The sequence below is a fragment of the Paramisgurnus dabryanus genome, chromosome 18, assembly GCF_030506205.2.
Source record: "Paramisgurnus dabryanus chromosome 18, PD_genome_1.1, whole genome shotgun sequence".
Taxonomy (NCBI): domain Eukaryota; kingdom Metazoa; phylum Chordata; class Actinopteri; order Cypriniformes; family Cobitidae; genus Paramisgurnus; species Paramisgurnus dabryanus.
In genome coordinates, this window is record NC_133354.1 from 3,249,771 (window position 1) to 3,274,677 (window position 24,907).

Here is a 24,907-nt window from a genome sequence, read left to right on the forward strand (position 1 = left end):
TCTTCGACATACCCTTGTGCCTTTCTCTCCACTGGCTCCTTGGAAACCCTGGAATCCTTGAGAACCCTAGAAAGGAAAAAAAGAGACAGATTAATTCACAAGTCCATCAAAGCGAAAAGAAAAGTGCTGTTGAAGCAGTGCATGCTGGGTCACGGTTAAATGGAAAGCTGACACCAGATGGCATTATGGGTAAATCCACTTAGCTTTGATCAAGAAGTTCAAACATGTCTGCCTTCCAATACCACACTAATGCATGCGCGCACACTAATATCAATGCATGCAAACACTCAAACGGCGCTTACGATAACAGGCAGATATTGAGTAGATTTACCTTGGGGCCTTGTCTTCCTGGATAACCTGGCAAACCGGGCACACCGAGCTTACCCTAAAATCAAAACAAATGAAATTAAAAGCAGCTGGTCAGTTTAGTCGAGATAACAGGCGATAAAGAATGGGTAAATGGAGTTTTCCTTCCATGGTGTTTCAAGACATCATCTAATATAGACATAATATCCAAAGATTCCTGGTATTGCCATGGTATATTATGGTACCTTGTTAGTATTCGAACCTTGCCTTTCTTTTGAACAAGAAAGCGGACAGACAGAGAGACTCAGGTGTAATGAACAATGAAAAGCGGTCGTGCTGGACGGCCAGCCGTAAGAAAACAAACATCTAAACATCACAGCTGTCGCTCTAGAATTAAGATAAATGAAACTCTCCAGCTAATGAGAGTAAGTACTTTAATGAAAGAAACACACACAAAGCACAGTTTAAACTTTCACCCTGCAGTCTACACCCTAGATAGACAACTTCCCTCGAAAAAGCATTAGAACTTATCTTTAAGCAATGAAAATCCATACTAAAATCAAAACAGTGAATATTTTCATTACTTTAAAGGGCACCTATTATGCAAAATCCATAAATAATGGACATAATGTTTGTTGGACACCATAGATGAAAAAATCCACCCGCTCCTTGTCTTTTAATCCCCATTAAACCAAATCAGTCTTATTAGACAAGCCGTTTTGATACTCTTATCAGTGTGAGGTCACATTGGTAAAGCCCCGCCCTATTACAGTCCTACATTACCATAGTTTCCACCTTCAGCGAGTTGTACTCTGTCCACTAGATATTATTGTCTTAGACTGTATTAATCAGATATATTTTAATATAAAGTGCTCACTGTCTGTTTGTAAGGAAGTGAGGAGCTGTAGCTCATTTGCATTTAAAGGTACAGACATTAAAACAGCGCGTTTTTGCTATGATAAATTATGATGTGCATTACGTAATAATACTTTTCTGAAGTAACGAGTAAAGTAACGCATTACTTTATAAATGTACACTTTAATATTTCAGTTACTTTAAAAAAAAGTAATGTGAGGTACTTTTCAGTTTAATTAATTCAATTTAAAAATAAAATAATGTACTGAATTAAACTGAACTTATTAACGTTGAATTGCGTACTCTGTGCGCCAGGAACAGTTTGAGTCAGAAACGGAGATAGCAGGCCAGTGCTTGAAATTTTAGCGATCATAAAAAACACCTGCAAGGCCTGAAAGATATCAAGCCTCAGCCAAGTAAGAAAAAGCAACGCAAAAGTAACTTAAAAGTAACGTAAACATTACTTTCCATGAAAAGTAACTGAGTAACGCAATTAGTTACTTTATTGGGGAGTAACTTAATATTGTAATGATTTACTTTTCAAAAAAGAAACTTTTTCCCAAAACTGCTTGTATGTGTAGGTCCCCTTTAAAAATCCCAACATGTAATACTCATTTTGAACCATGGAGGGCGCCATTATGTTTTTTGCAGAGTGCATTCTGGGTCGATGATTTGAATGGTTGTTGCGAAATATAACTACAGTTTACTATTGTAAATACTATGGTATCTACTGTAGATTTTTACGTGAGAATGTTTTATGGGAGAATTTTACTCCTACATTTTTACCTTTTATGTTTTCTGTATTGTTCATCATTTATGTTACTCTCTGGTTCACATTAAAACTCCTGAACAAAAGACGTTGATGTTCTTGTATTTTAATGGCATGCACGTTTAAAAAGCGCCACCTGCTGTCTGTGTACATTTATAACTCTTCTCTTTCTGTTCAATATCATTTCACAATTTATTGAATGAAGACGTTTTATCGTGTTTACCTCGCTGTAGTGTTAATAGAAGGGATTTTTGATGTCATGAATTGTGATGTTAACAAAATCGCGGCCTCCGAGTAAAAAAATGTGTATTAAAGGGGACATTTCACAAGACTTTTTTAAGATGTCAAATAAATCTTTGGTGTCCCCGGAGTACATATGTGAAGTTTTAACTCAAAATTTCATATAGATAAATTATTATTATTAAAAAAATATTGAAATTGCCACTTTGTTGGTGTGAGCAAAAATATTGTGTCCTTTAACATGCAAATGAGCTGATCTCTGCACTAAATGGCAGTGCCGTGGTTGGATAGTGCAGATTAAGGGGCGTTATTATCCCCTTCTGACATCACAAGGGGAGAAAAATTATGATTACCTATTTTTCACATGCTTGTGGAGAACGGTTTACCAAAACTACGTTACTGGGTTGATCTTTCTCACATTTTATAGGTTGATAAAAGCACCAGGACCCAATTATAGCATTTAAACATGGCCAAAGTCAGATTTTCATGATATGTCCCCTTTAAATCTATGACATTTGTACTGTTTTGGATTTCACATTCATTTAGTCAATGCCAGTTGGGGTTTGAAACCGAGCATCTGCATCATATTCACCTTATCTCCGGTTGACCCGAGAGGTCCAGGGTCTCCGGGGAGACCGGATCTTCCTTTGGGTCCTTCTGGTCCATCTTCACCTCTGGGTCCAGCGGCTCCAAGTTCTCCCTGAACACACAAACATCATGAACATTTTTCAAGATTTTTCATTGATTTCATTGCTAATTGAAGATTCACAATGAGGAGTGACGCTTTTTATATCTATATACAGCCGGTGTCATACAGCTATGTCATTTTATTTGATGTAGTGTGTCTTGCAGTAGATTGGGTTTGGCATGAAAGGAGTAATGTGTTTGTGGTTCACTCTTGACACTCAACAGGAAACGATAGAAACAAAACTTGCTGGCGATCAATTAAAAGTGTGTTCTTACAAACAAAAGAGTAGAATATAGACAAAAACTTTCTCTAAAGAACCGAACACAAATGCACTCTTTATCGAAGTGAGATATTATTGTATATAGCCAGTCTTACCCGATCTCCTTTGATGCCCATATCTCCTTTAAATCCAGGAAAACCATCTTCTCCCTAAAAGAAAAAGACGTTCAGATTAATATTTGACACTGAGACACACATATTACCCCTTTTTGACAAATGCTGAGGGACCGATCTCCATGGCAACTGCTATTCCTGCTGTTTGCCTGATTTTATTTTTCTGGCAGGTTGAAACTTTTTTAACAACTCAAGCGAGAGGTCTAAACATCCATCTCTGAGCATTTTATGGGTTTCATATTCAGACGCACAAATGAAACATTAATGGCGCAGGAATGGTGCATTAGCCATCTGCACACACAACAACTCATATCCATACAGCCGGTCCTCGAGACATAAAAACACAAACACAGCCGCACACACGCTAAAATTACCTTTTCACCCTTGTTTCCTTTCAGCCCGCGGATTCCATCAGCACCCTGCAGATCAACAAAGAAATAAAACAGTAAGCCGTCCTGTTGTCCGCTGCCTACATAAATGACTTCTAAAGGCGACATATATATACTGAAATAGAAGTGAATGATCTGAAAAAACTGCAACTTTTGTGCCACACAAACGCTGTTTATTATATGCAAAACTTTAATTTTGATTCAATTCATATTGGTTTGTCCTAAGTAGCTTTAGATGAAAAAATACAGGAAAATTACGTTGACTACATTTGACGCATACATACCGACTGTGAAAATACACAGCACACACACAAATATTGAGTAAAACAAATTGCATTAAATATAGGATGGATTTAGATCAATTGTGATACTTGACTGTCAAAAAGTTTCCCCTTTGACACTATTTTTTAATACTAAATCACAGCTAAAGTTTAACTTTTGCCTCTTTATCGCCATCTTTGTTTGAAAGGTAAAATTGCAGTTTACTTTACATATCTTTACTGAAACACAACAGACATTTCCTGCAAAATGCGGCCCCGTAAGTTTAACTTATAAATCGTAATTATTTTTAATATTTATTATACATTTATTTAGTCTATTTTTGACCAAAACTAGTTTTTTGTTTTATATACTGTAAATCAGGGGTTTTCAATCTTTTTTGTCAGCTGAACCCCCTTGACCTAAATTATTTACTTGAATTAAATAATTTTAAGTAAAAATGACAATAATTAAATAGCACATTTTAATTTTTAACATCAAAAACGTAATTATTTTATCTGATTTGTATCAGTAGTATTTTAAATCATTATTATTATTATTACTACATGTTATTGGAATTTAATCTGCTCATTTTCATTTATTGGTGCATAAAATTAGGGCTGTCAAAAAATTAATAGCGATTAATCGCATAAAAAAATAAAAGTTTTTTGCATAATATATGCATGTGCACCATTTGTAATTATTTTTTAATATTAATTTATTTAGTTCATTTTTAACCAAAAATAGTTTTTGTTTTATATATTATAAATCAGGGGTTTTCCACTTTTTTGTCAGCTGAACCGCCTTGACCTAAATTATTTACTTGAAGTACTCCCTAAGATTTTAAGTAAAATTTTAAATAATTAAATAGCACATTTGTAATCTTTAACATTAAAAACATACATTTTTTATCCAGTTTGTATCAGTAGTATTTTACATCATTATTGTTATTATTACATGTTATTGGACTTTAATCTGGTCATTTTCGTTTATTGGTGCATAAAACTATGGCTGTCAAAAGATTAATCGCGATTAATCGCATACAATATATATATATATATTTTTGCATAATATATGTGTGTGCACTGTTTGTAATTATTTTTTATATATAAATACACACACATGCATGTATTTAAGAAACATTAACATGTATGTATATTTTTTTAGATTTTTAAATATTATATATTAAATATAAACAAAAAATATAAGTATATAATTTTTTTTAATAAATTTATATATGTATGAGTGTATTTATATATACATAATAATTACACATAACACACACACAAATATATTATGCAAACATAAACTTTTATCTTGCATTCAATTAATTGCAATGAATCTTTTGACAGCCCTACATAAAATATTTTCAGTTTTCTGATATATTGTTGTGTGATGGTTATACGACATGCAGATTAAACAAATAAAATACATATTTTCTGTTAGTGAGTATTTTTATTTACATTTTATCATTTAATTGTCATTTAAAAAAAACTCACAAACTCCCTGCAATTCCCTCACTAACCACCAGGGATTTGGGAACCCCTGATGTAAATGATCTTTATTTGGATTTTTTTTAATGTAATCATTACTGCATTTTGCATTGCATTTTGGGATTGCTGGGCTTTGTGATACACACACTACAGCACTATAATGCTTTAGATTTTGGCCATAAGAAGGAAGGCATCATAATTATATTAAAAATTATGAAGTAGACAGCCGAGCACCACTGCCTCTGTGCATTATGGGTAAAAAGCTAAACGCAATGCTTTTAAGCCAATGGTGGGACATTTGAATAACATCTTAACCACAAAACTGAAGGACTACACTAAAATCCACTAATAACCGATCGAAGATAGTACTGTGACCAATGAGATGCAAGATTTAAAACACCTACCTTTACACCTCTAGGCCCAGGATATCCAATAGGCCCTTGAGCACCAGGTGGTCCCTGTAAAATACAAAAAAACCTTTAAAGTCTGAGTTTACCTGTCTAAGGTTATATTTGTCAAACTGTAATTTTTCATAAAAGAAAAGACATAAATATGTACCAGATGTCCTTTCTCCCCAGAAGGTCCTTCTTTACCAGGGTGACCCTGTGATTGCATAAAGAATAAAGATGAGAAATTACCAGTTATACCATAATAATTACATCTACAATGAGCTTTCAGCTGACAGAACAGGCCGTGAGATGAACAAATTTGAACAATGGGCATCTGTGAAGCTGGAAATGTGTCAGTCGGGACATCATGATTACACATACAGTACATTAAGCATGACATCTCCCTAATGCATCAGGAATATAGTCTGTATATATCTGTCTGTGTGTTTTCATGTCTCACCGGAGGTCCATCTGCTCCTGGCATTCCCGGTAGTCCCGGCTTTCCATTGGGACCCTAAGGAGAGAAAAACCAATGTAAGAGGCACTCACAACCCATTACCGGCATAAAACACGTTCGCTGCACACTTCAAGTGCAACACACATACATAACACTGAGTACTTCGATTAATCGATGGGTTAATGTGGCCCGCAACGCAATTATATGAACTGTACGCAGAGCGTTAATCCTAGAAAACTGCTACAGTAAAGCGCCTTCTATTTGAACGTAAACATTTTCCAGAATTGATCCCGGGATTTATCCCAGGATGAGGGCCTAGTACCATTGCCGGGATCAGTCCCGGAATGAGCCCTGTGTAAACAAATCTGAGGATCTCCTTGCTATCCACAAGCACCAAGTGCATGATTACAAATGCGTCACGTGTCTTAACAGGACGTTTATGGGATGTGTGGAAAAGCACGCATAAATTCCAAAAAAAAAACACTGGTAGTTTGAATGAAACAAAATTAAACTCCGGATTAATCCTGGACACATTTAAAGTGCATTTTTAGGAATCTCTCAGTAACAAGGGCTATACACGTACACCATTAAAGGCAAAACAAATATTTATCTTGGGCTTACCTTCTCTCCTGGTGGTCCGATTGCTCCCTGAGGACCTGGAAGTCCCTGTAGAATAAGGATGGAGTTAAAGCTTTCTGATTGGATAATAAAGTAAATAACAGGTGGGTCGAATAGTTTAAATCTGTTTACCTGAGCTCCAGGGTTGCCTTGTTGTCCAGGAGGGCCGGGCTCACCTTGAGGTCCCTGATAAAAACAAATAATAACATGAGCATCGTGCGTTAAAGCATTTCTCTATCGCAGAAGTTGAGGTTTTAAATCTCAGGAAATACAAGATAAAAATGTGTACACCTTTGTGTGTGTTTGTGTCACATGACTTACAATGTTTCCTTTAGGTCCTGGATGACCGTCCATTCCGGTCACACCCTGGAGATGAACAGCCATAAATCAAAATAAACAGGAATGAATTTGATTGTGATTTTGATGAACAAAAAGGCAATTCATTAAGCAGGTGATATGAAAGCAGATGGCTGACTTCACAATGAATTCAATTAATTATTTCAGATTATGTTTGTACTCACGGGAGATCCTGGGGGACCCTGGGGACCTTTGGGGCCCAGCAAACCACGAGGACCCTGAATAAGAGAGAAAGAGAGATGTGACTTTCCTATATTTACTAACCTCACATTATAATGTTATTATATTAATAATTTGTTTATAATATGAATTATGTTTTATTAGTGTAAAAAATGCATTAATTATTAAATTTTTGTTTCGCTGGTTAACTCAACTACAGGTGTGAATCTAGCACCTGTTCAATCCAAATATTTTTCATAATATATGCATAATCTGTGAAAAATCTTAATGCATCTTTAAACTGGAAAAGTGTTCATATTTGTGCCCCATGTATTCAATCTAAATGCAAATATGGGGCGCCGCCTGCTGGACAATATGTAAAACTGCAAGTTTTTTATTAGTGAATTAATTGACAGTTCATCTAAGGTTTTGTCTCTATAATGGTTTATACTTCTCTCAACCCCATCTTACATCTCATGTACACATGCATGTATATATTTAAGAAATATTTACAAGTGTATAAACATTTTTATATTTACATATAATTTATATCATATATAAATATAAATATTTATTATATCAATATATTTGACTTAAAATTATACATACATGTGCTTGTATTTATATACACAATATTTGTTGATGTACTGTGTATAATAATTATGTAAACAAAAACTTTTATTCTGCAAACGAATAGTCGTGAACAGCCCTAGGTGGGATACTTTAGAAATTATTTACTTACTGACTCTCCAGGCAGACCCCTGGGTCCAACCTCACCATCGTCACCCTAGAAAGACAGAAATGACATCATTACAATCCACTTACAGATATAAACATAGATAAAAATGACATGGTGAAGGATTAAAAAGAAACATATCATACTCTTTCTCCGTCTTCTCCTGGAGGTCCCGGTGGGCCCTGAGGTCCCGTCTCACCCTAAACAACCAAAAATAAATGCTCATTAATATTCATATAGGGATATTATAGAGATGTCTTACAGTACTAACAGGTGCTTCAGGTGTATGCTTTAAAAAATGTCATATAAAAATTATTTTAAAATGCTAAAAAACTTGAATGTTTACTCTGTGGCCTTTTTCACCAGGCAAACCAGCAAGACCATCAAATCCTCTGTCACCCTGTAAAGCACAGAGATCGGTGGAAACATTTACAAAATGCAAAAATACAAATGTAGTTTACATCATGACAGACGCAAAATTAAGTTGTTTTGTAGATGAATTTTTAGATGACTCAGCTATGGGTCACGTTACGTGTGTTGCGTTAACTACCATTAACCATTTTGGTGCCCTCCAGGTTAATTTTTGACCCTGATTGTGTTTCTTAGTCAATTCAACTTTACCTTCGGTCCGGTCTGCCCAGGCATTCCTCTCGCTCCATCTGCTCCGGATCGACCCTAAAGAAGCAAACACAGGAAAAATTATAACGGGCAACAATCGTAGTGGCTTAATGTTAAGGTTATGTTCCGGTAGTTTTGGACAAAATGTAAATGTAAACGTACCCTTCTACCTGGCTTTCCAGCAGGGCCCATAGATCCCAATGGACCACGGGGACCCTAGAAAAATACACACACACAGATATCACAAGAGCTCTATTCTGTATTTTAGTAGTTGAAGATAGCTGACGTCTGAGGATTGTGGGTAATCTGTAATGGGCAAACCTGTGGTCCTGCCTCTCCAGACTCTCCTTTTAATCCAGGCACACCAGGAGGACCCTGGGGAATAAAAAACAAACGAAATAATGAAGATAACCTATATCATTGTGGTACAGTATTGACCACAATAGCTTTAGACACACTGATATTCATACCAGAGGACCAGGACGGCCGGTCAATCCCATTGGTCCGGTTGGACCTCTCATTGCCAGCTGTATAAAAACAATGTTAATGTCAATGTCAGCTTTATTTATATACATTGTGTGTTTGTGTATTAGTCTCACAGTGTGTGTGTGTATTGTGCATGTATGCGGGACTGCTGAATGATGCCTTGTAGGGCTGCACAATATTATATGCAAATATTTCGCTCGAAATGAATATTTTCAATTTTGGTGAAGACACATTTAAGGCTAAAAGTTAATGTTTTCCTGCAAACGAGTCGCCTATATCGCGTTATTCGCATCGTCCCACGCGAGGACACGTCTGATTGCGTCTTTGCCTTGACTTTGTATGTAATCTACTCGCGGAAATCGTTGAACTCGCGGCTGGCGTCAAGCCACAGTAACTCATTCCCCGCCAGCCTTTTTTTAAAAAGTTGCCCACCAGCATTTTTGGTAATTTTTGAAAGTTTTGCAAAATGCCTTTCAGGAAAATTTTATAAATATATAAACATACAAATATATCAAATAAAAGAACAGACCCTCCTCTTTCAAACAAACAAACAAACAAAACGGGGGGAAAAAACTTTCATCCTATCTTAATTTATTTCTCTTTTTATTACCTCTTATATATGGGTAGGTTTTTCCAAAAATACCAAATTTTGAGCAAAATCTGAAATAATTGCATTTTTGTAAAGGAATTTTGTTAGAAATAAGATTCATAATAACGATTATCAGAACATACTCAGAGTTTAAAATTAGTTAAATTAGTTTTTTTGCTTCAGTTTTTTTAATTAATTGGTTAAGAGCACCATCTAATGGATGATAGCAAAATTACAGATTACCGTAAAAACTCGCCAGGAAAGCATCATTGGCAGGGAAATGTTTTCTCTTAATTGACAAAGTAAATTCGTCAATGAGTTCTTTAGAAGTTCTTTAAATCAATTTGAATAATACAATATATGTAAGGAATAATTGACGACGGGCCATCAAATTATAATAAAATAAGTGTGCATTATTTTCAAATAATTCAAGGGACCGGAGTCAATTATTCCTCTTATACCTCGGCTCGTATACCACAAACATTGCTCTGGTGCCTGTTTTAAAGAAATTTAAAAGGTTAGGTGTGCGGTTTACAGAAAAATAATCAACACCCGAGGAACATTTCTCAGCCAATCAGAATAAAGCATTCAAGAGGCCCGTGGTATAAATAAAAATTATATAACAACATGCATGATTCACAATAACTTTTTGCATTATTAAATCATTTAGTTATTGCAAATTATTGCAAAATGTGTATTATTGTGATATCCACATTTACAATATTTTGATGATCTTGCAGCCCTAATGGCTTGTGTGTGTATATATGTGTGTGCGTGCGTGCATGCATGTGCGTGTGTGCGTGCTTGTGTGTCGTACCCTGGCCTGTTGCATGATGGCTTGCATCTGAGCCTCTTGTGCAGAAGCAGCAGGACCTTTACTGTCTCCTCCAGTACTCATGCGGAACTACAGAGAGAAATACAGATCCAAAATACATCACGAAAACTGTGTATGAGTGCAAATAAACTCTTAAAGCCTAAAACTTGTCAGTGAACTATTTCTAATATTCCAAAAATTTTATATTATTATGTCAAACTGTTTAAAATATTAGCCCACTTGTACAAACGTCACACTTTTAAAAACAAATACAATAAAAGTCATGCAATTCTGAGATGAAACTGTAATACTGAGTAACACAAGACATCTCTGGTTGCTGTATCGGCATCTACAGTATGCACGAGTTCAATTATTCAAAGGTGCCATCTGGTGGCTGAACAGCATCACTACACTTTCGTGAGTCAGACTGCTGCGTCTAAAGTGAATCTCTCTGCTTAAATGAAAGATGATTATTAATGTGACCTGCAATTGATTTTCACGAGTAGAGGATGGAAATGTTTGACTATATAACTACAATCACATGTTAAAGGTAAACACATATATATACACCACAGACAACATCATCAACATCATATAAAAATGATGTTTGAAAACATCTGTGCTCGCCGTGGAAGCGTTCCAGACCACTAAACTGAAAGGCACTGTGATGTTTATAGATGTTCCGGTATCAAAATCCTTGCAGTAAAAATACTGGAGTAACGGCTGGGAAAGAGGACATTTGGAACAGCCGGCAATATGTGGAATTTGGGAAACGTCTCGCTACATTTACCAGCGCATGATTGATCGAGAAGATTATAGGGACAACTTTGTTTTTGATAACTCTCTGACATAATTATCTCTGTTAAAACACTCAAGTGTAAATTAAACCAGTACAGTACAGCAAATCAAAGGGGCAAAATGCTTTACCCAAACAGTTAGATTAGTATTAGTTAAATACACCCATCTCATTTTAAAATAATAACAAAGTTTTTGTGCATTATACATGTACAGATATACATACAGGCAACATCAGAACTGTCCCTGGAGGTCCTGGTAGACCATCAGCACCGGGCAGACCAGAGCGACCAGGAAGACCCTGCCAAAGAGCAAAGGATTCTGGGTGATGCATTTCACAGCTTTGTGTGTTAAAAGAGGAATGCATTCACAAATAAATGTCAAGGTCATATTTTCCATTTAAAATACAAAAAAGGTTTTTGTATTGTGGCATTTTTAAAACACAATATCCCACCCCAAATGTAATGCAAGAAATGTTATAAATTCATTTCGGATGGATATAATCTACATATCCGCATACATATTATATCTACAATGTATATTTTTTGCATTACAGGATTGAGTTCAATACTTTATTCATTTAATTCATTCATTCATTGCATGCATGAACGGAAGAAAAGAAAAGAAACAGGAAGAAAATCTTACAATACCTGTCACTTATTGAAGCACATGTAAAAAACAACAACAAAAAAGAAGAAAAAAACCCAAACAAAAAAACAACTACTACATAACTGGATCAACCCCAATCCTCACCCCAAACACCCTATTTTTTTGCATTTAATCATCATCTTTTTAAGCATATTAGTCATCAATTTTTATAGCCTTCCTGTATTTTTTTCTTATACAAACTCTTAAATTTACAAACACTTTTGTAGCACTCAGTTTATAGTCCCAGGTGTTTCACAGTTTAACTCCATAAATGGACAAAAACCTCTGTTTTTGTGTGGTACGTGCGAAAAGAATTTATCATCTTCTTCTGATACCAGAGTAAATAAATTATGTATATCCATAAACAAAACTCTCTGCTTAGCTTTCCACATAAAAATCAAAATCTTCAACCAGAGGATTAAAAACATGACCCATACAGTTTTCGTGAAACGCACCCAGTCATAGTGGCACCAACTTGGACGTTTAGCAGCATATAAGATGCATGTATTAGCTTGTGATGGTCGTCAAGGTTACCTACCCTCTCACCAGTCTCTCCCGGGCTACCTGGGGGTCCTGATGTACCTGGAGGACCGGGGAGACCCTAGAATGACACAAAGGCTCGGTAAGAAATGAACACAAATCAATCACATACACCTTAAGCATGGATGCTGATCGGTGAGGTTTGTAGCATTTTTAGGTCACAGACATGTAAAAATTTTGACTTTTTAAAGATTTAAAATAAATATTTGGTGTCTCCAGAGTTTTAGCTCAAAATACCCCACAGATAATTTATTATCTAAAACTGCAACTTTGTAGGTATAAGCAAAATGTGCCATTTTTGGGTGTGTAATGCAAATGAGTTGATCTCTGCACTAAATGACACTGCCGGTGGTTGGATAGTGCAGATTAAGGGGTGGTATTATCCCCTTCTGACATCACAGGGGGAGCCAAATTTCAATGAGCTATTTTTTCACATGCTTGCAGAGAATGGTTTACCAAAACTAAGTTACTAGGTTGATCTTTTTTTTATTTTCTATATTGATAAAAGCACTTGGGACCCAATTATAGCACTTAAACATGAAAAAAGTCTGATTTTCATGATATGTCCCCTTTAATAAAACAGCCCTATAGATCAATCAACACATCAAACAGAAAACCTGCTATATACATCAGTGTTATAATTAGGTCATCATGGATTTTATCATTAATAGGCCAAGCATTAATGGCCCTACCTGATTGGCTGAAAGGCAGATGATGGTGCAGTAAGTACTGTACAGAAGGCCTATATGGTTAAATTTATTTACATTTTTAAAATTCATCTTTTTATCAATAATCTCTTTATTTTTCATCTGGAAATTCATAACAGGAGCAGCTTGGATTTAATTTACCCTCCTTAACAATTATGAGCAGCTTGGCAAAAAATTCAGTTTCAGATGTTGTTTTCAAACACATAAATAACACATGTGGACGCACACAGACTTACCGTGGGACCCTCTGGACCAGGAGGTCCTTCAACCAGCATCCCCTAGAGCAACACAAACACAGTAACACAACAGTGTCAACACAACATGTACAAAAATGTGATGATCTTTTAGCATAAACAAGCATATTTAATTCCTTTTTGTCCGTTTCTTTCTCAGTGTTTGTGTGTGTGAGAGAGAGAGAGAGAGAGAGAGAGAGAGAGAGACTTCTCTGTAATGAATGTACCAAACAGATTACATGACAAAGTCTGGAAAAGCACTGTTTCTACTTCTGACTGTTTATGAAGCATTTGATATGATCTTCTGTACAGACTGAACATACCAGAGAGCAGCATGAAATTTCTGAACCTTGCATTCACATCATGTTGGAATAACTGCTACTGCAGATTCCAATACGTGGAAATTATTAATTTTTATGGAAATGATCAGAAAGATCAAGACGTAGAGCCAAAAAAAAATTATTGTGCAACTTACGTCATTACTGACAAACTTTATTGTCACCTCTAGTCCGTTTTACCAAAGCAGTAAGTCAGTGATTTTACCACGGAAAGTAAGGATGTTACACTGTGGTTCACTAATCACTCATTTTCTCATTTTATGTGAATGGACAACCTCTCTGTGTGGCCTTCACATCCATGTTTCCACTGCACAAGCTTTACAAATGTTGTATTCACACACACCCAGTAAACTGTGATCTGTTCCATGACTTACAGTACTGTACTGAGATATTTTATCTAGAAATCATCAGTTACGTTTAAATGTTGATCAAAATATGCAGCTTGCACGAGTTGCATCATAACCGAAACAGTGCAACTGTCATAAATAAAACAGAGCAGTCACAAAAAGGCTTGGAACTTACAAAGAGATTTGGACCACAGAGCACAGGCCTCTGATATATCAAGAGGACAAGTTTATGGGTAGAGGACGGGTTTATGAGAGATCTACAGTAGAGGACAGGTTAAAGGGAGATCTACAGTAGATAACAGGCTTATGCACTGCAAAAAATGATTTTCAAGAAGAAAAAAAATTAGTATTACCCCATTGGCAGATTTTTTTGCACAAAATCACTTAAATTCGATATTTTCGGTCTAAAAACTACTTATTTTCTTGGGTCGTTTAGCTCATCAAGAAAAGGCATCTTCATTTAAGAATTTTTTGATATTTCTACTGAAAACAAGACAAAAATACTAAGAATTTTTTTTCTTGTAAATAATTTTTTGCAGTGTAGAGCACAGGTTCATGAGAGATCTAGCACAGGTTTATGAGAAACGTAGAGGACAGATTCATGACAGACATAAGCACAGGTGTATGAAAGATGTAGAGCACAGGTTAATGAGAGATCTAGAGCACAGGTTCATGAGAGACATGAACACAGGTTGGTGAGAGACGCAGAGTGCAGATTCATGAGAGACATGAGCGCAGATTCATAAGAGACATGAGCACAGGTTTATGAGAAACGTAGAGGATAGATTCATGAGAGACATGAGCACAGGTGTATGAAAGATCTAGAGCACAGGTTCATGAGAGACATGAACACAGGTTTGTGAGAGATGTAGAGCGCAGATTCATGAGAGACATGAGCACAGGTGTATAAACAACATAGAGCACAGGCTCATGAGAGACATGAGCACAGGTTTATGAGACATGAGCACAGGTCTATGAGAGACAAGAGCACAGGTTCTTGTGAGAACTAGAGCACAGGGTCAAAAGAGACATGAGCATAGGGTCATGTTATAAATAAGCACAGGTTTATAGGAGACATGAGCACAGATTCATGAGATAGATGAGCACAGGTTTATGAAAGACCTAGAGCACAGGTTCATGAGAGATATAAGCACAGGTTCATAAGAGACATGAGCACAGGTTCATTAGAGACATGAAGACAGTTTTAAGAGATGTAAAGCACAGGTTCATAAAAGACATTAGCACTGGTTCATGAGATACATGAGCACAGGTTTATAAAAAGAACCTAGAACACAGGTCTATGAGAGACAAGAGCACAGGTTCATGAGAGACCTAGCGCACAGGTTCATAAGAGACATGAGCACAGATTTATGAGAGACATAGAGCACATGTTCATGAGATATCTAGAGCACAGGTTCATGAGAGACAGGAGCACAGGTTCATGAGAGACAGGAGCACAGGTTTATGAGAGACGTAAAGCACAGGTTCATGAGATACATGAGCACAGGTTTATGAGACATGAGCACAGGTCTATGAGAGACAAGAGCACAGGTTCTTGTAAGATCTAGAGCACAGGGTCAAAAGAAACATGAGCATAGGTTCATGTTATACATAAGCACAGTGTTATAGGAGACATGAGCACAGATTCATGAGATACATGAGCACAGGTTTATGAAAGACCTAGAGCACAGGTCCATAAGAGACATGAGCACAGGTTCATAAGAGACATGAGCACAGGTTCATAAGAGACATAAGCACAGGTTCATTAGAGATCTAGAGCACAGGTTTATCAGAGACATGAACACAAGTTTAAGAGATGTAGAGCACAGGTTCATAAGAGATCTAGAGAGATGTTTATGGGAGACGTGGAGCACAGGTTTATGAGAGACATGAGCATAGGTTTATTAGAGACGTAGAACACAGGTTTATAAGAATCATGAGCTCAGGTTTATGAGAGACATGAGCACAGGTTTATAAAATACGTAGATCACAGGTTTATGAGCAACGTAGACCACAGGTTTTTAAGAGACATGAGCACATGTTTATGAGAGACATGAGCACATGTTTATGAGAGACGTAGAGCACAGGTTTATGAGATATCTAAAGCAGAGGTTCATGAGAGACATGAGCACAAGTTCATGAGAGATCTAGAGCACAGGTTCATGAGATACATGAGTACTGCTTTGTGGAAGATATAGAGCACAGGTTCATGAGATACAAGAGGCTCATGAGAGATCTAGTGGAAAACAGTGTGCAACTCTCTGTTGAAAGAGTTGAATGCACTGTGTTTTAAGAGCAATTTTGACAATGGCATCCTCAGAGAGTGCTGTAGTGGCAATGGCCACTTCTCCCTTGGTTTGAAATAAGTTTGCTTCCTTTACATATCTTTCTCTCACTCTTTCTCTCTATCTCTTTCAGCTCTTATGCTTTGGTTCCTTTCTATAACCTATTGTAATGTTCAACAACTCTGAGCTTATTAAAAATAAACCCATATGTCCCGGATGGCCTACCACGGCATGCTCTCATGTTGTAAAGGAAATCAGAAATGTAAAAACACACAAATCTACTCAAACACATACTTTACAGTGACATCTGTTTGACATCTCACAGCTGTTTAACATCAAGAGCCACGTGAGCAGTTCATGAAAGTGGAGAGCGTATTATGCAAAGAAAACATAAAAAGTCCAGTGTGTTCCATCATATGAATATAATTTCATGCTTTGCATGGAGAATTCAGCTGTGATGCTGAGTGAATAAAAAACAAGTCACATTGCTGAGTCTAAAACTGAATTGACCTGATCTTTTTGAATGTGAATGCAGATTAGAAGTGAATCTAAGTTACTCTTAGAAAGAAACGGTTATAAATGTCATCAAACAAGTTACTTACTGGTTCAATGATAGCAGGCTCTCCCTTCTGGCCTTTCTCTCCTCTGATTCCATCCACCTTTTGAAACACACAAACATTTGCTTGATTGAATTTAGGCTGTGTGCATATAGATGGACTCAATCTAACACCCATGTAATAAGTCCCAAATTTCCTAATTAAGATCTTTTGAGGTCTGTATAAACTCGGATTACAGATAACCGAGGTGGCAACAAGAGATTACCTGGCCGTAGGACTCGCCGGTCTCCGCAGGAAGCCCTTTAATTGGATCAGTGTATTCGTTGTCATAGTCATAATTCTCCAGGTCTTCATCTGTGTAATCTCCAATGGACTCCTCCTTGAACTTGTCAATATCAATGGATCCCCTCTCTCCGTCGATTCCTCCCTGTCCAGCTCCTGTGGCAGTGGATCCCGTCCCCACGCTGGTGCCGGCACTGGTGGACCCGCCCCCTCCCACTGAGCCACTTGAAGAAACAGACCCACCTCCAACGGACACAGAGGTGCTGCTGCTGCTGCCGCCACCGCCCAGTGTGTAATCTCCATCTTCATATCCTCCATTGTTACCAACTTCATAGTCTCCGTAATTGTTGTCATCATAACCACTGACCTGCATAAACACACAAAAGTACACATGCCGACTCAATAATGATAATAATCTACATAAATCACAGTAAAATAGGTATAGAGACAAACAGATATTAACTAGTAATTGCAAAGATACATTTTTTAAACTGACCGAGGTAGAACTGGAGCCGGTACTGACACTAGAGCTGGAGCCGCCACCGACCCTGGAGCCGGAACCTGTACTAACGCTGGAGCCAGAGCCGGTACTCACACTTGAGCCGGAGCCGGTACTCACACCGGATCCAGAACTAGAGGTTCCGTTATGTGTGATAGTGTAGGTTGTGTGAACTCTGCCACTTCCTCCTCCTCCAGATGTGATGACGCGCCTGTTCACTCCTCCTCCCAGTCCGAGATCCACCTCACCGTCCAGTCCGAGATCCACCTCGCCGCCCAAGCCGAGATCCACTTCTCCGCCCAATCCGAGGTCCACTTCTCCGCCAGTACCTGTGCTGGTGATCGTGATGGTCCGAGAGCCGTCGGGCCGCGAGGTCGACTCGTCGTAGTAGCCATCGTAACCGGTATCGTATCCATCGTAGGATTCGTACGCGTCCTCGCCGGTTTTTGGGGAAGAGCCAGAAGATGAAGATGAGGAAGACGAGGAGGTCGAAGAGCTACTGGACGAACTGCTGGATCCTCCAGTTCTTCCTGAACTTCCAGAGATAACTGAGGTAATCACACGACTGTTATCCGGAAGAGACACCTGGTGATTGCGTAGAAATGACACAATTTAGAAATATGTACAGGATTTGACATTGGAGAGGTAAGAATGAATATCATTAAGGCTGGGAATTACAACAGATTTCCAGATTTGTGACCCTGACTGTAACTATCAAGAGCAAAATCCAGTGGCGGCCAGTGACTTCTTTTTCAAGGGTGCATGATGCAAAGCTCATCAAAACATGTATTTAGCCCTCTTCCAGTCAAAATATGTGTTTGGCGCGTCATGTGAACACTTCAAAGGGGTTTATGATAAAAGAGACGCTCATGTTTGCCAGATACTCACTTAATCTCATGTGTAATCAGAGTTTAGTGTTAAAGGTGCAGTGTGCAATTTTAAAAAGGATCTCTTGACAGAAATGCAAAATAATACACAAAACTATATTATCAGGGGTGTACAAAGACCTTTCATAATGAACCGTTATGTGTTTATTACCTTAGAATGAGACGTTTTTATCTACATACACCGGGGGTCCCCCTACATGGAAGTTGCCATTTTGGGCCAGCATGTTTCTACAGAAGCCCTTAACGGACAAACTTTTTTTAACTAAGTTGTTTCCAACGATGACATGTTTGTACGGTGTCGGCTACAGTAGCTTCTCTATGTGTTTCAAAAGCGAGGGGTAAGCAGTGGACTGAGCCGTTGGTTGCAATTCACCACCTTACCACTAGATGCTGCTAAAATTTACACACTGCACCTTTAAGTTAGTGTCTTGCGAGTATTTTGTGAACATGAGCATTTTTTTAAATCATAAACCCTTTGATGCATGTGCAGCAGAAACGTATTTTGACATGTCAGGGTTCACATGACTCACCGAACACATATTTTGACATGATGAGCCACACGCATGACACTCCGAACACAAATTTTAAGTTCCCACCCCTCAAGGGCAGTCACTGGTAAAATCTCAAAATCTAATGAGCATCAAGCATCAAAATTTTATTTCATCATTGATTACTATATTTGGTTTTTCTATATTTCACAGAATGGTCTTTTATATTATGTAAGATGATTTTATGTAAAAATATTGTAAATGTAAATGTAAGTTGATCCATACACACATTCGGCATCTGTAATTTACCAAAAGCCACAAAACTTTTTCGGTTGATCTTTTTTACTTTTTTATACCTTCCTGAAGGTAAATTGTAGGAATTAATATAAAATATAATAATATTTTTATATCTTAATGTCTTTTCCTTGTAAAATCTATATTTTGTAGCCAGCACCCTATAATTCTGGTTTGTGATTGTATATTGGACAGATGAGGTGCTATAGATGAACAAAGCTCATTACCGTCAGGTCTTCTGTCGTCGTTCCAGTCGCTTCATCGGTTGTCGGCGTTTCGTCCGTCTTCTCCATGTCCTCATAGTATGGATATTCATAATAGTAGTTTTCATCGGTGTTCTAAAAGTAAAATATTACAAATTAATTATCCAATTTATTTTATTGTCCAAGAATAGTTGGTGTTCAAATGCCGCTACATCCAAAAGCCAGAGGGCGCTCTTGTGCATAAACTTATTATGCGCTGCAGAAGAAGTAAAATCACACATGAAGCTCCAGGAAATGTATAAGCATATTTATATTGCTGTTCTTTAAACCATTTCAGGTATTTTCATGATAATAAAGAATATGTATAATGATTATGTTTGACGAGTATTGCTTTTTCAAATGTATAACTCAAACTCACAGGGATTTTAGATTGATAAGGACTTACTATTGATCAAAGAGCCGTAGTACATGAAAGATCTGTGCATAACATCGCCTTTGCGATTCAGAATCGATATCAGATCGGTATAAGTGCTGTGTATTGCGAATTATCGTTACTAGGAACAGTCAACATTATGTATTCTCCTGATTTAAAGAGTACCTATTTTATTGCTAAAAAACAACGTTATTTTGTGTATTTGGTACGTTGTAATTGGCCTGAATACCTCTGACGTCAGCAGGAAATGTGACGCTCCTTACTATGTTTGAAAGATTCGCTTACAATGCTATGCTAACAGGAGTTAACTTACAGTCCGAAGCGGAGGAATTATGATAATGTCGGTCTTGTCTACATCACCAATCCCAGGAAGTAAACTGTTGCCTACAATTCGTGTGTTTGTTTGTAGTCCAAGAAAAGAGATTTACGTTGGAGACGATAACTCGCGTCATTGTTTACTTTGCGGTATGTACCTTTTGCCTATCGTTGTATGTAACGATGTACTAATACACACTTACACACCAAAGGAAATTTTAAAAAGTGAATCGAACAATAGGTGCTCTTTAAAAATCCTCTGCTATCATATCTGCGTAAACAAAATTTTTTTTCTAGTGATATACTATTTACATACAGTAGGTGAAAATAGCGATATATTATTAACTCTTTCACTGCCAGTGTTTTTTAAAAAAGTTGCCAGCCAGCGCCAGCGTTTTTCATGATTTTCATCAAAGCCTTCCAGAAAATGTTCTTCTTTAAATATATAAACATACAATATACCAAATGAAAGAACAGACCCTCTGCTTTCAAACAAAAAAAAACCCGTTTCATCCTACCTTCAGTGGTTCTTTTGTAATCAGCTTTTGAATATGGGTAGGTTTCTGCAAAAACACCACACTTTGAGCAAAAAGCAGAGATAATTCCATTTTTGTGACGGACTTTTCATAGAGATCCCATTCAGAGCTATCTTTAAAACAGACACGGACATGCAGCCGCTTGCCATAGGGCAATACTTCCGGGTTTAAAAAGTTGTAGAAGGCCACCTGGTGGATAATAGCGGTATTGTGTCATTGGCGGTGAAAGAGTTAAGACCATGTAAAAGTAGCAGGTCTCTGAAATAAGTGTCAATAATAATTAGATGCTTTTTATACTTTATATTGGAAGATAATTTGCAACTCATTAACAAGATGCTATAATAACAAAGTGTAAATGATTATATTTATTACAATTATTAAATGGATGCTGCATTATTAGAAGAAAAACACTTTCTGTCATCTAACCCCATACGATTAATACTTTTATTCTTATTTAACGCTTGATCAGCACTTTATTTCCACTTTTATTAAAAAAATATATACTTTTTCGATGTGATACGATGTAGGGAAAGGGAGAAGAGCGAGTGGGATTCAAACCAGTGGCATGGCGTCAAAAGCCAAGGCTATGACCCTTACTCACTATTGTTTGCGACATTTTTGGTGGGTGGAGCTAGTGTAAATATCATTTGCCAACAAGGGACGCTATTTGCACTTAGTATAAATAGATAATCTGTAATAAATTTTTTTTAAAGTATTTGGTTATTCATATAAGCAGCTGAAACGATTTTTCATACTTGCTTATTGCATGATAATATGATATTTAAGCATCGGTTCTGATTTAATAAGGATAAAGAGTAAAGAAGGGATTCCCTTCAGCTGAATCCAGAGGAAATCCATGTCCTCTTATCTAAAGCGACGAACGTGAAGAATTATAACCGCTCTGTGACCTCTCGCTCAGATCTACCGCTCTGCTTCTCTCCCAAAATCCCACACATTAGTGACGGATAACTCATCACGCGTTCACCCTTAAACACGGTTCTGGTCATTTATTATAGATGGGAAAGTTTCATACTGACACCCCTCACTCTGATTTACTGATTCACATGATGAAGGTGAACATGAGGTTCGTTTCCATGGCGACATGCTGACATCAAAGCTCGAAATGATAAAATGTAACACATGTTTTAGTTACATTATATCCTTTTACAGACATAACTTATAAATAACATCAAGCAGACAGCCGTGTTTAGATGAGTAGGTAAAAACATTCGGGTATAAAACACATGGTTAAATTGTTTGGCTTACATGCTTAAGTCTTTTATTTAAATCTATTTCTTCCTGTCTTATCTCAGAGGATATTGGCATCTGAGTGTAGCCAGATGGTCAGAAAGACACATAGAAACACTTGATTATTCTGCTATAGATTCTATGGCATCAAATCATAAAGCTTTAATACATGAAGTGACTGAAAAAGCATTCACTTTCATAAGGTATGCCCATGTACAATGTGTACCGGCTTATTGTACACATTCTTGGGTTATGTTGGCTGTAATAAACCTCAGCGCTCAATAGGGTGATGGAGTTCAAACGTCTGCTGGACTTAAACCAGATGTGCATTCACACAGTAAATAAATAACATCTTTAGAAGATTTAACTAGCTCAGCAAGTTTCTCTTCAACTTCCATCACGACAATTTTGGACCCGAATGAGAAATGTTAATGCCGGGCCGGCTAAAGCTGAATGCACTGAATACCTAATGCATTCAATTGTTTGATTTGAACTGCATAGGGTTTGCATCAGTACTGGCGAGTTAATAAAGGAATATATGCCACACCCTTACTTCCAGTTGCAATGGGAAATATATAAACACATCAAAGAAATTATTTTATGAGGTTTTAAGGAAGAATTTAGCACCTGTGGTTGTTGTTAGATTTAATAACATAACACAGGTGTGAACGCTTTCGTGTACTGCACCCAAATGAAATACAGGCCGAGACATGATTTACTTACAAAAGCCAAAGTCTCTCTCTCCTCTCTCTCTCTCTCTCTTTCTAAGTTTAATTTAAATTTTAGTGTGCTGTATTGGCAAAAACTATACATTTGTATTGCCAAAACATTTGCTGGGCTGCATACAAAGAGCGCAAATAAAGCTAAAAAGTATATAGTGCAGAATTAAAAGTGCAACCGTAAGTTATAGATATAAAAAGAATAAGAACAAATGCTAAACACAAAGTCTCTCTCTCTCTCTCTCTCTCTCTCTCTCTCTCTCTCTCTGACTGATGAGATCATTTGTTCAGATGGAAAATTAAATTCTAAACAGACCGCCTGCAGCTGGGTCTTTTCCTATGAGATGGAAAAAGCCATAAAGAATAAACAAGGTTGAAAACACAGACACACAAGTATGGACAGGTATCATTAGTGCATTTTTATTTGCTCCCTATTTCAGTGCATTAAACTAATGCATTAATAAACACACAGCAGACAAGCTGTAGCTGACCGAATTTAAACCCCAAAACCATTTTCCATTAAAGAAAGAATTGAAAACTCATCATGTGAGGATGTGTTGGGACGTTGCCATGCGGCTGCTGTTCATATGGGGTTGCTAGGGTATTCTGGGTGGTTGATCGATGGGTGCTTGTAGGTTCAAGTGAAAAGCGGTTGTCTAGGTCCCAAGGTGAAACAAAATTCATGCTTTCCGGATGATGTTCTTCAATTCATTAGATTTGATCTCTGTCATAGCTACAATGGCCATGTTTCCATGCACAAAATTTTGTTAATCTGACTGAATTGAATATGATTGAAGGTTACGACGATACAGGTTACGTGCACCCTAAACATTGCAATCTGACTTAAATGTTCGTTTACATGTACATTATTTAGAATCTGAACCGAACGTATGCACAAGCGCACAGCCAGGGTTGCCAGATTCTCGTATGAGAACCATCCCAAATGGAAATTCAAAACTATCCCAAAAGCATCCCAATGACTATTCACAGCTTAAATACTAATGAAATGACTAAGCAATGAAATATTTTTATTTTTAACCCGCAGAAAAAAACAAGACAAGTCCATGCACAATTTACAAACAACTCATCTCTGCTGTCTGTTTTCAGACTGGGCCACACAGAACACAAAGAATTCTGGGAAAATCTTACTGTAAAAATCTTACATCCTCAAAAGTTCTGGAGTCTGGGGTTAATTATTACAAATTTCAAAGTACTTACATATTCATCAGTGTTTGGGTCTTGGTTCTGGTGCTGTTCTGGGGCGGGAACCTCACAGTCAGGGCTGTAGTGCTCACAGTAGTCAAATGCTGCCCGGTGGTCTGCTACAATCATCAGCTGCTGAATGTCACCCTGATAAAACAAAGAAACCAAACAGTTATATTCATTTCATAATAAAACACACAACACATACACACAAATATGCAGGGGCGAAATGTATATCAGGTTTTGTTCCTTAGCTCCGAACCACAATATCTGCAGCCGCTTCCCTATATTACCACTCACTTAATACTTTGTAATATATACTACACTGTGTAGTACTCAAGTTGGCATTAGCATGACTGTACATTATATCAAGAGCTGGTTTTACTTAAACATCTCACAGTTTGTCAGAAACACTGTTGACATCACTTTGCAGCATTTGTCACATGACTTCATCACATGATCTGTAGTCAGGGAGTGTTTAGTTACAATCCAAAAACATTTATTTTGCATTTATTTGCACTGATTTAGTTATCAGTAATGTGATTCCACATTTAGCAGATCAAATAAGTCTAAAAGAGATTTTAGCAAGTGTAGTACCAAAGGTATTTTATGCATGCATGTGTAAATTTGCTTACTATGCAAAGTATGCATGCTCTTTGAGTTGTTACTGTATACTTTTCTCAACTTTGTAGGTGTTAGCAAAAATATGCAGTTTTTGGGGTGTGTCCTTTAAAAT

General features: G+C 37.1%; 1 protein-coding gene across 2 annotated transcripts in view; it reads right to left on the reverse strand.

Moving 5' to 3' along the window:
* Positions 1-24,907, reverse strand: part of col5a1 (procollagen, type V, alpha 1) — a 110,281-nt gene that overhangs the window by 32,364 nt on the left and 53,010 nt on the right. For both annotated transcript variants that reach the window (XM_065243893.2, XM_065243892.2), the window contains exons 5-32: positions 24,187-24,318; positions 19,742-19,852; positions 17,843-18,430; positions 17,330-17,713; positions 17,110-17,166; positions 13,541-13,582; positions 12,596-12,658; positions 11,636-11,710; positions 10,618-10,704; positions 9,196-9,252; positions 9,047-9,100; positions 8,888-8,941; positions 8,729-8,782; positions 8,454-8,507; positions 8,254-8,307; positions 8,114-8,158; positions 7,377-7,430; positions 7,177-7,221; positions 6,988-7,041; positions 6,859-6,903; positions 6,241-6,294; positions 5,950-5,994; positions 5,796-5,849; positions 3,626-3,670; positions 3,234-3,287; positions 2,763-2,870; positions 332-385; positions 13-66 (exon numbers count right to left, since the gene is read on the reverse strand). In XM_065243893.2, coding sequence (XP_065099965.1) covers positions 13-66; positions 332-385; positions 2,763-2,870; positions 3,234-3,287; positions 3,626-3,670; positions 5,796-5,849; positions 5,950-5,994; positions 6,241-6,294; positions 6,859-6,903; positions 6,988-7,041; positions 7,177-7,221; positions 7,377-7,430; positions 8,114-8,158; positions 8,254-8,307; positions 8,454-8,507; positions 8,729-8,782; positions 8,888-8,941; positions 9,047-9,100; positions 9,196-9,252; positions 10,618-10,704; positions 11,636-11,710; positions 12,596-12,658; positions 13,541-13,582; positions 17,110-17,166; positions 17,330-17,713; positions 17,843-18,430; positions 19,742-19,852; positions 24,187-24,318 — 2,577 coding nt within the window. The remainder of the gene's footprint in view (positions 1-12; positions 67-331; positions 386-2,762; positions 2,871-3,233; positions 3,288-3,625; positions 3,671-5,795; positions 5,850-5,949; positions 5,995-6,240; positions 6,295-6,858; positions 6,904-6,987; positions 7,042-7,176; positions 7,222-7,376; positions 7,431-8,113; positions 8,159-8,253; positions 8,308-8,453; positions 8,508-8,728; positions 8,783-8,887; positions 8,942-9,046; positions 9,101-9,195; positions 9,253-10,617; positions 10,705-11,635; positions 11,711-12,595; positions 12,659-13,540; positions 13,583-17,109; positions 17,167-17,329; positions 17,714-17,842; positions 18,431-19,741; positions 19,853-24,186; positions 24,319-24,907) is intronic.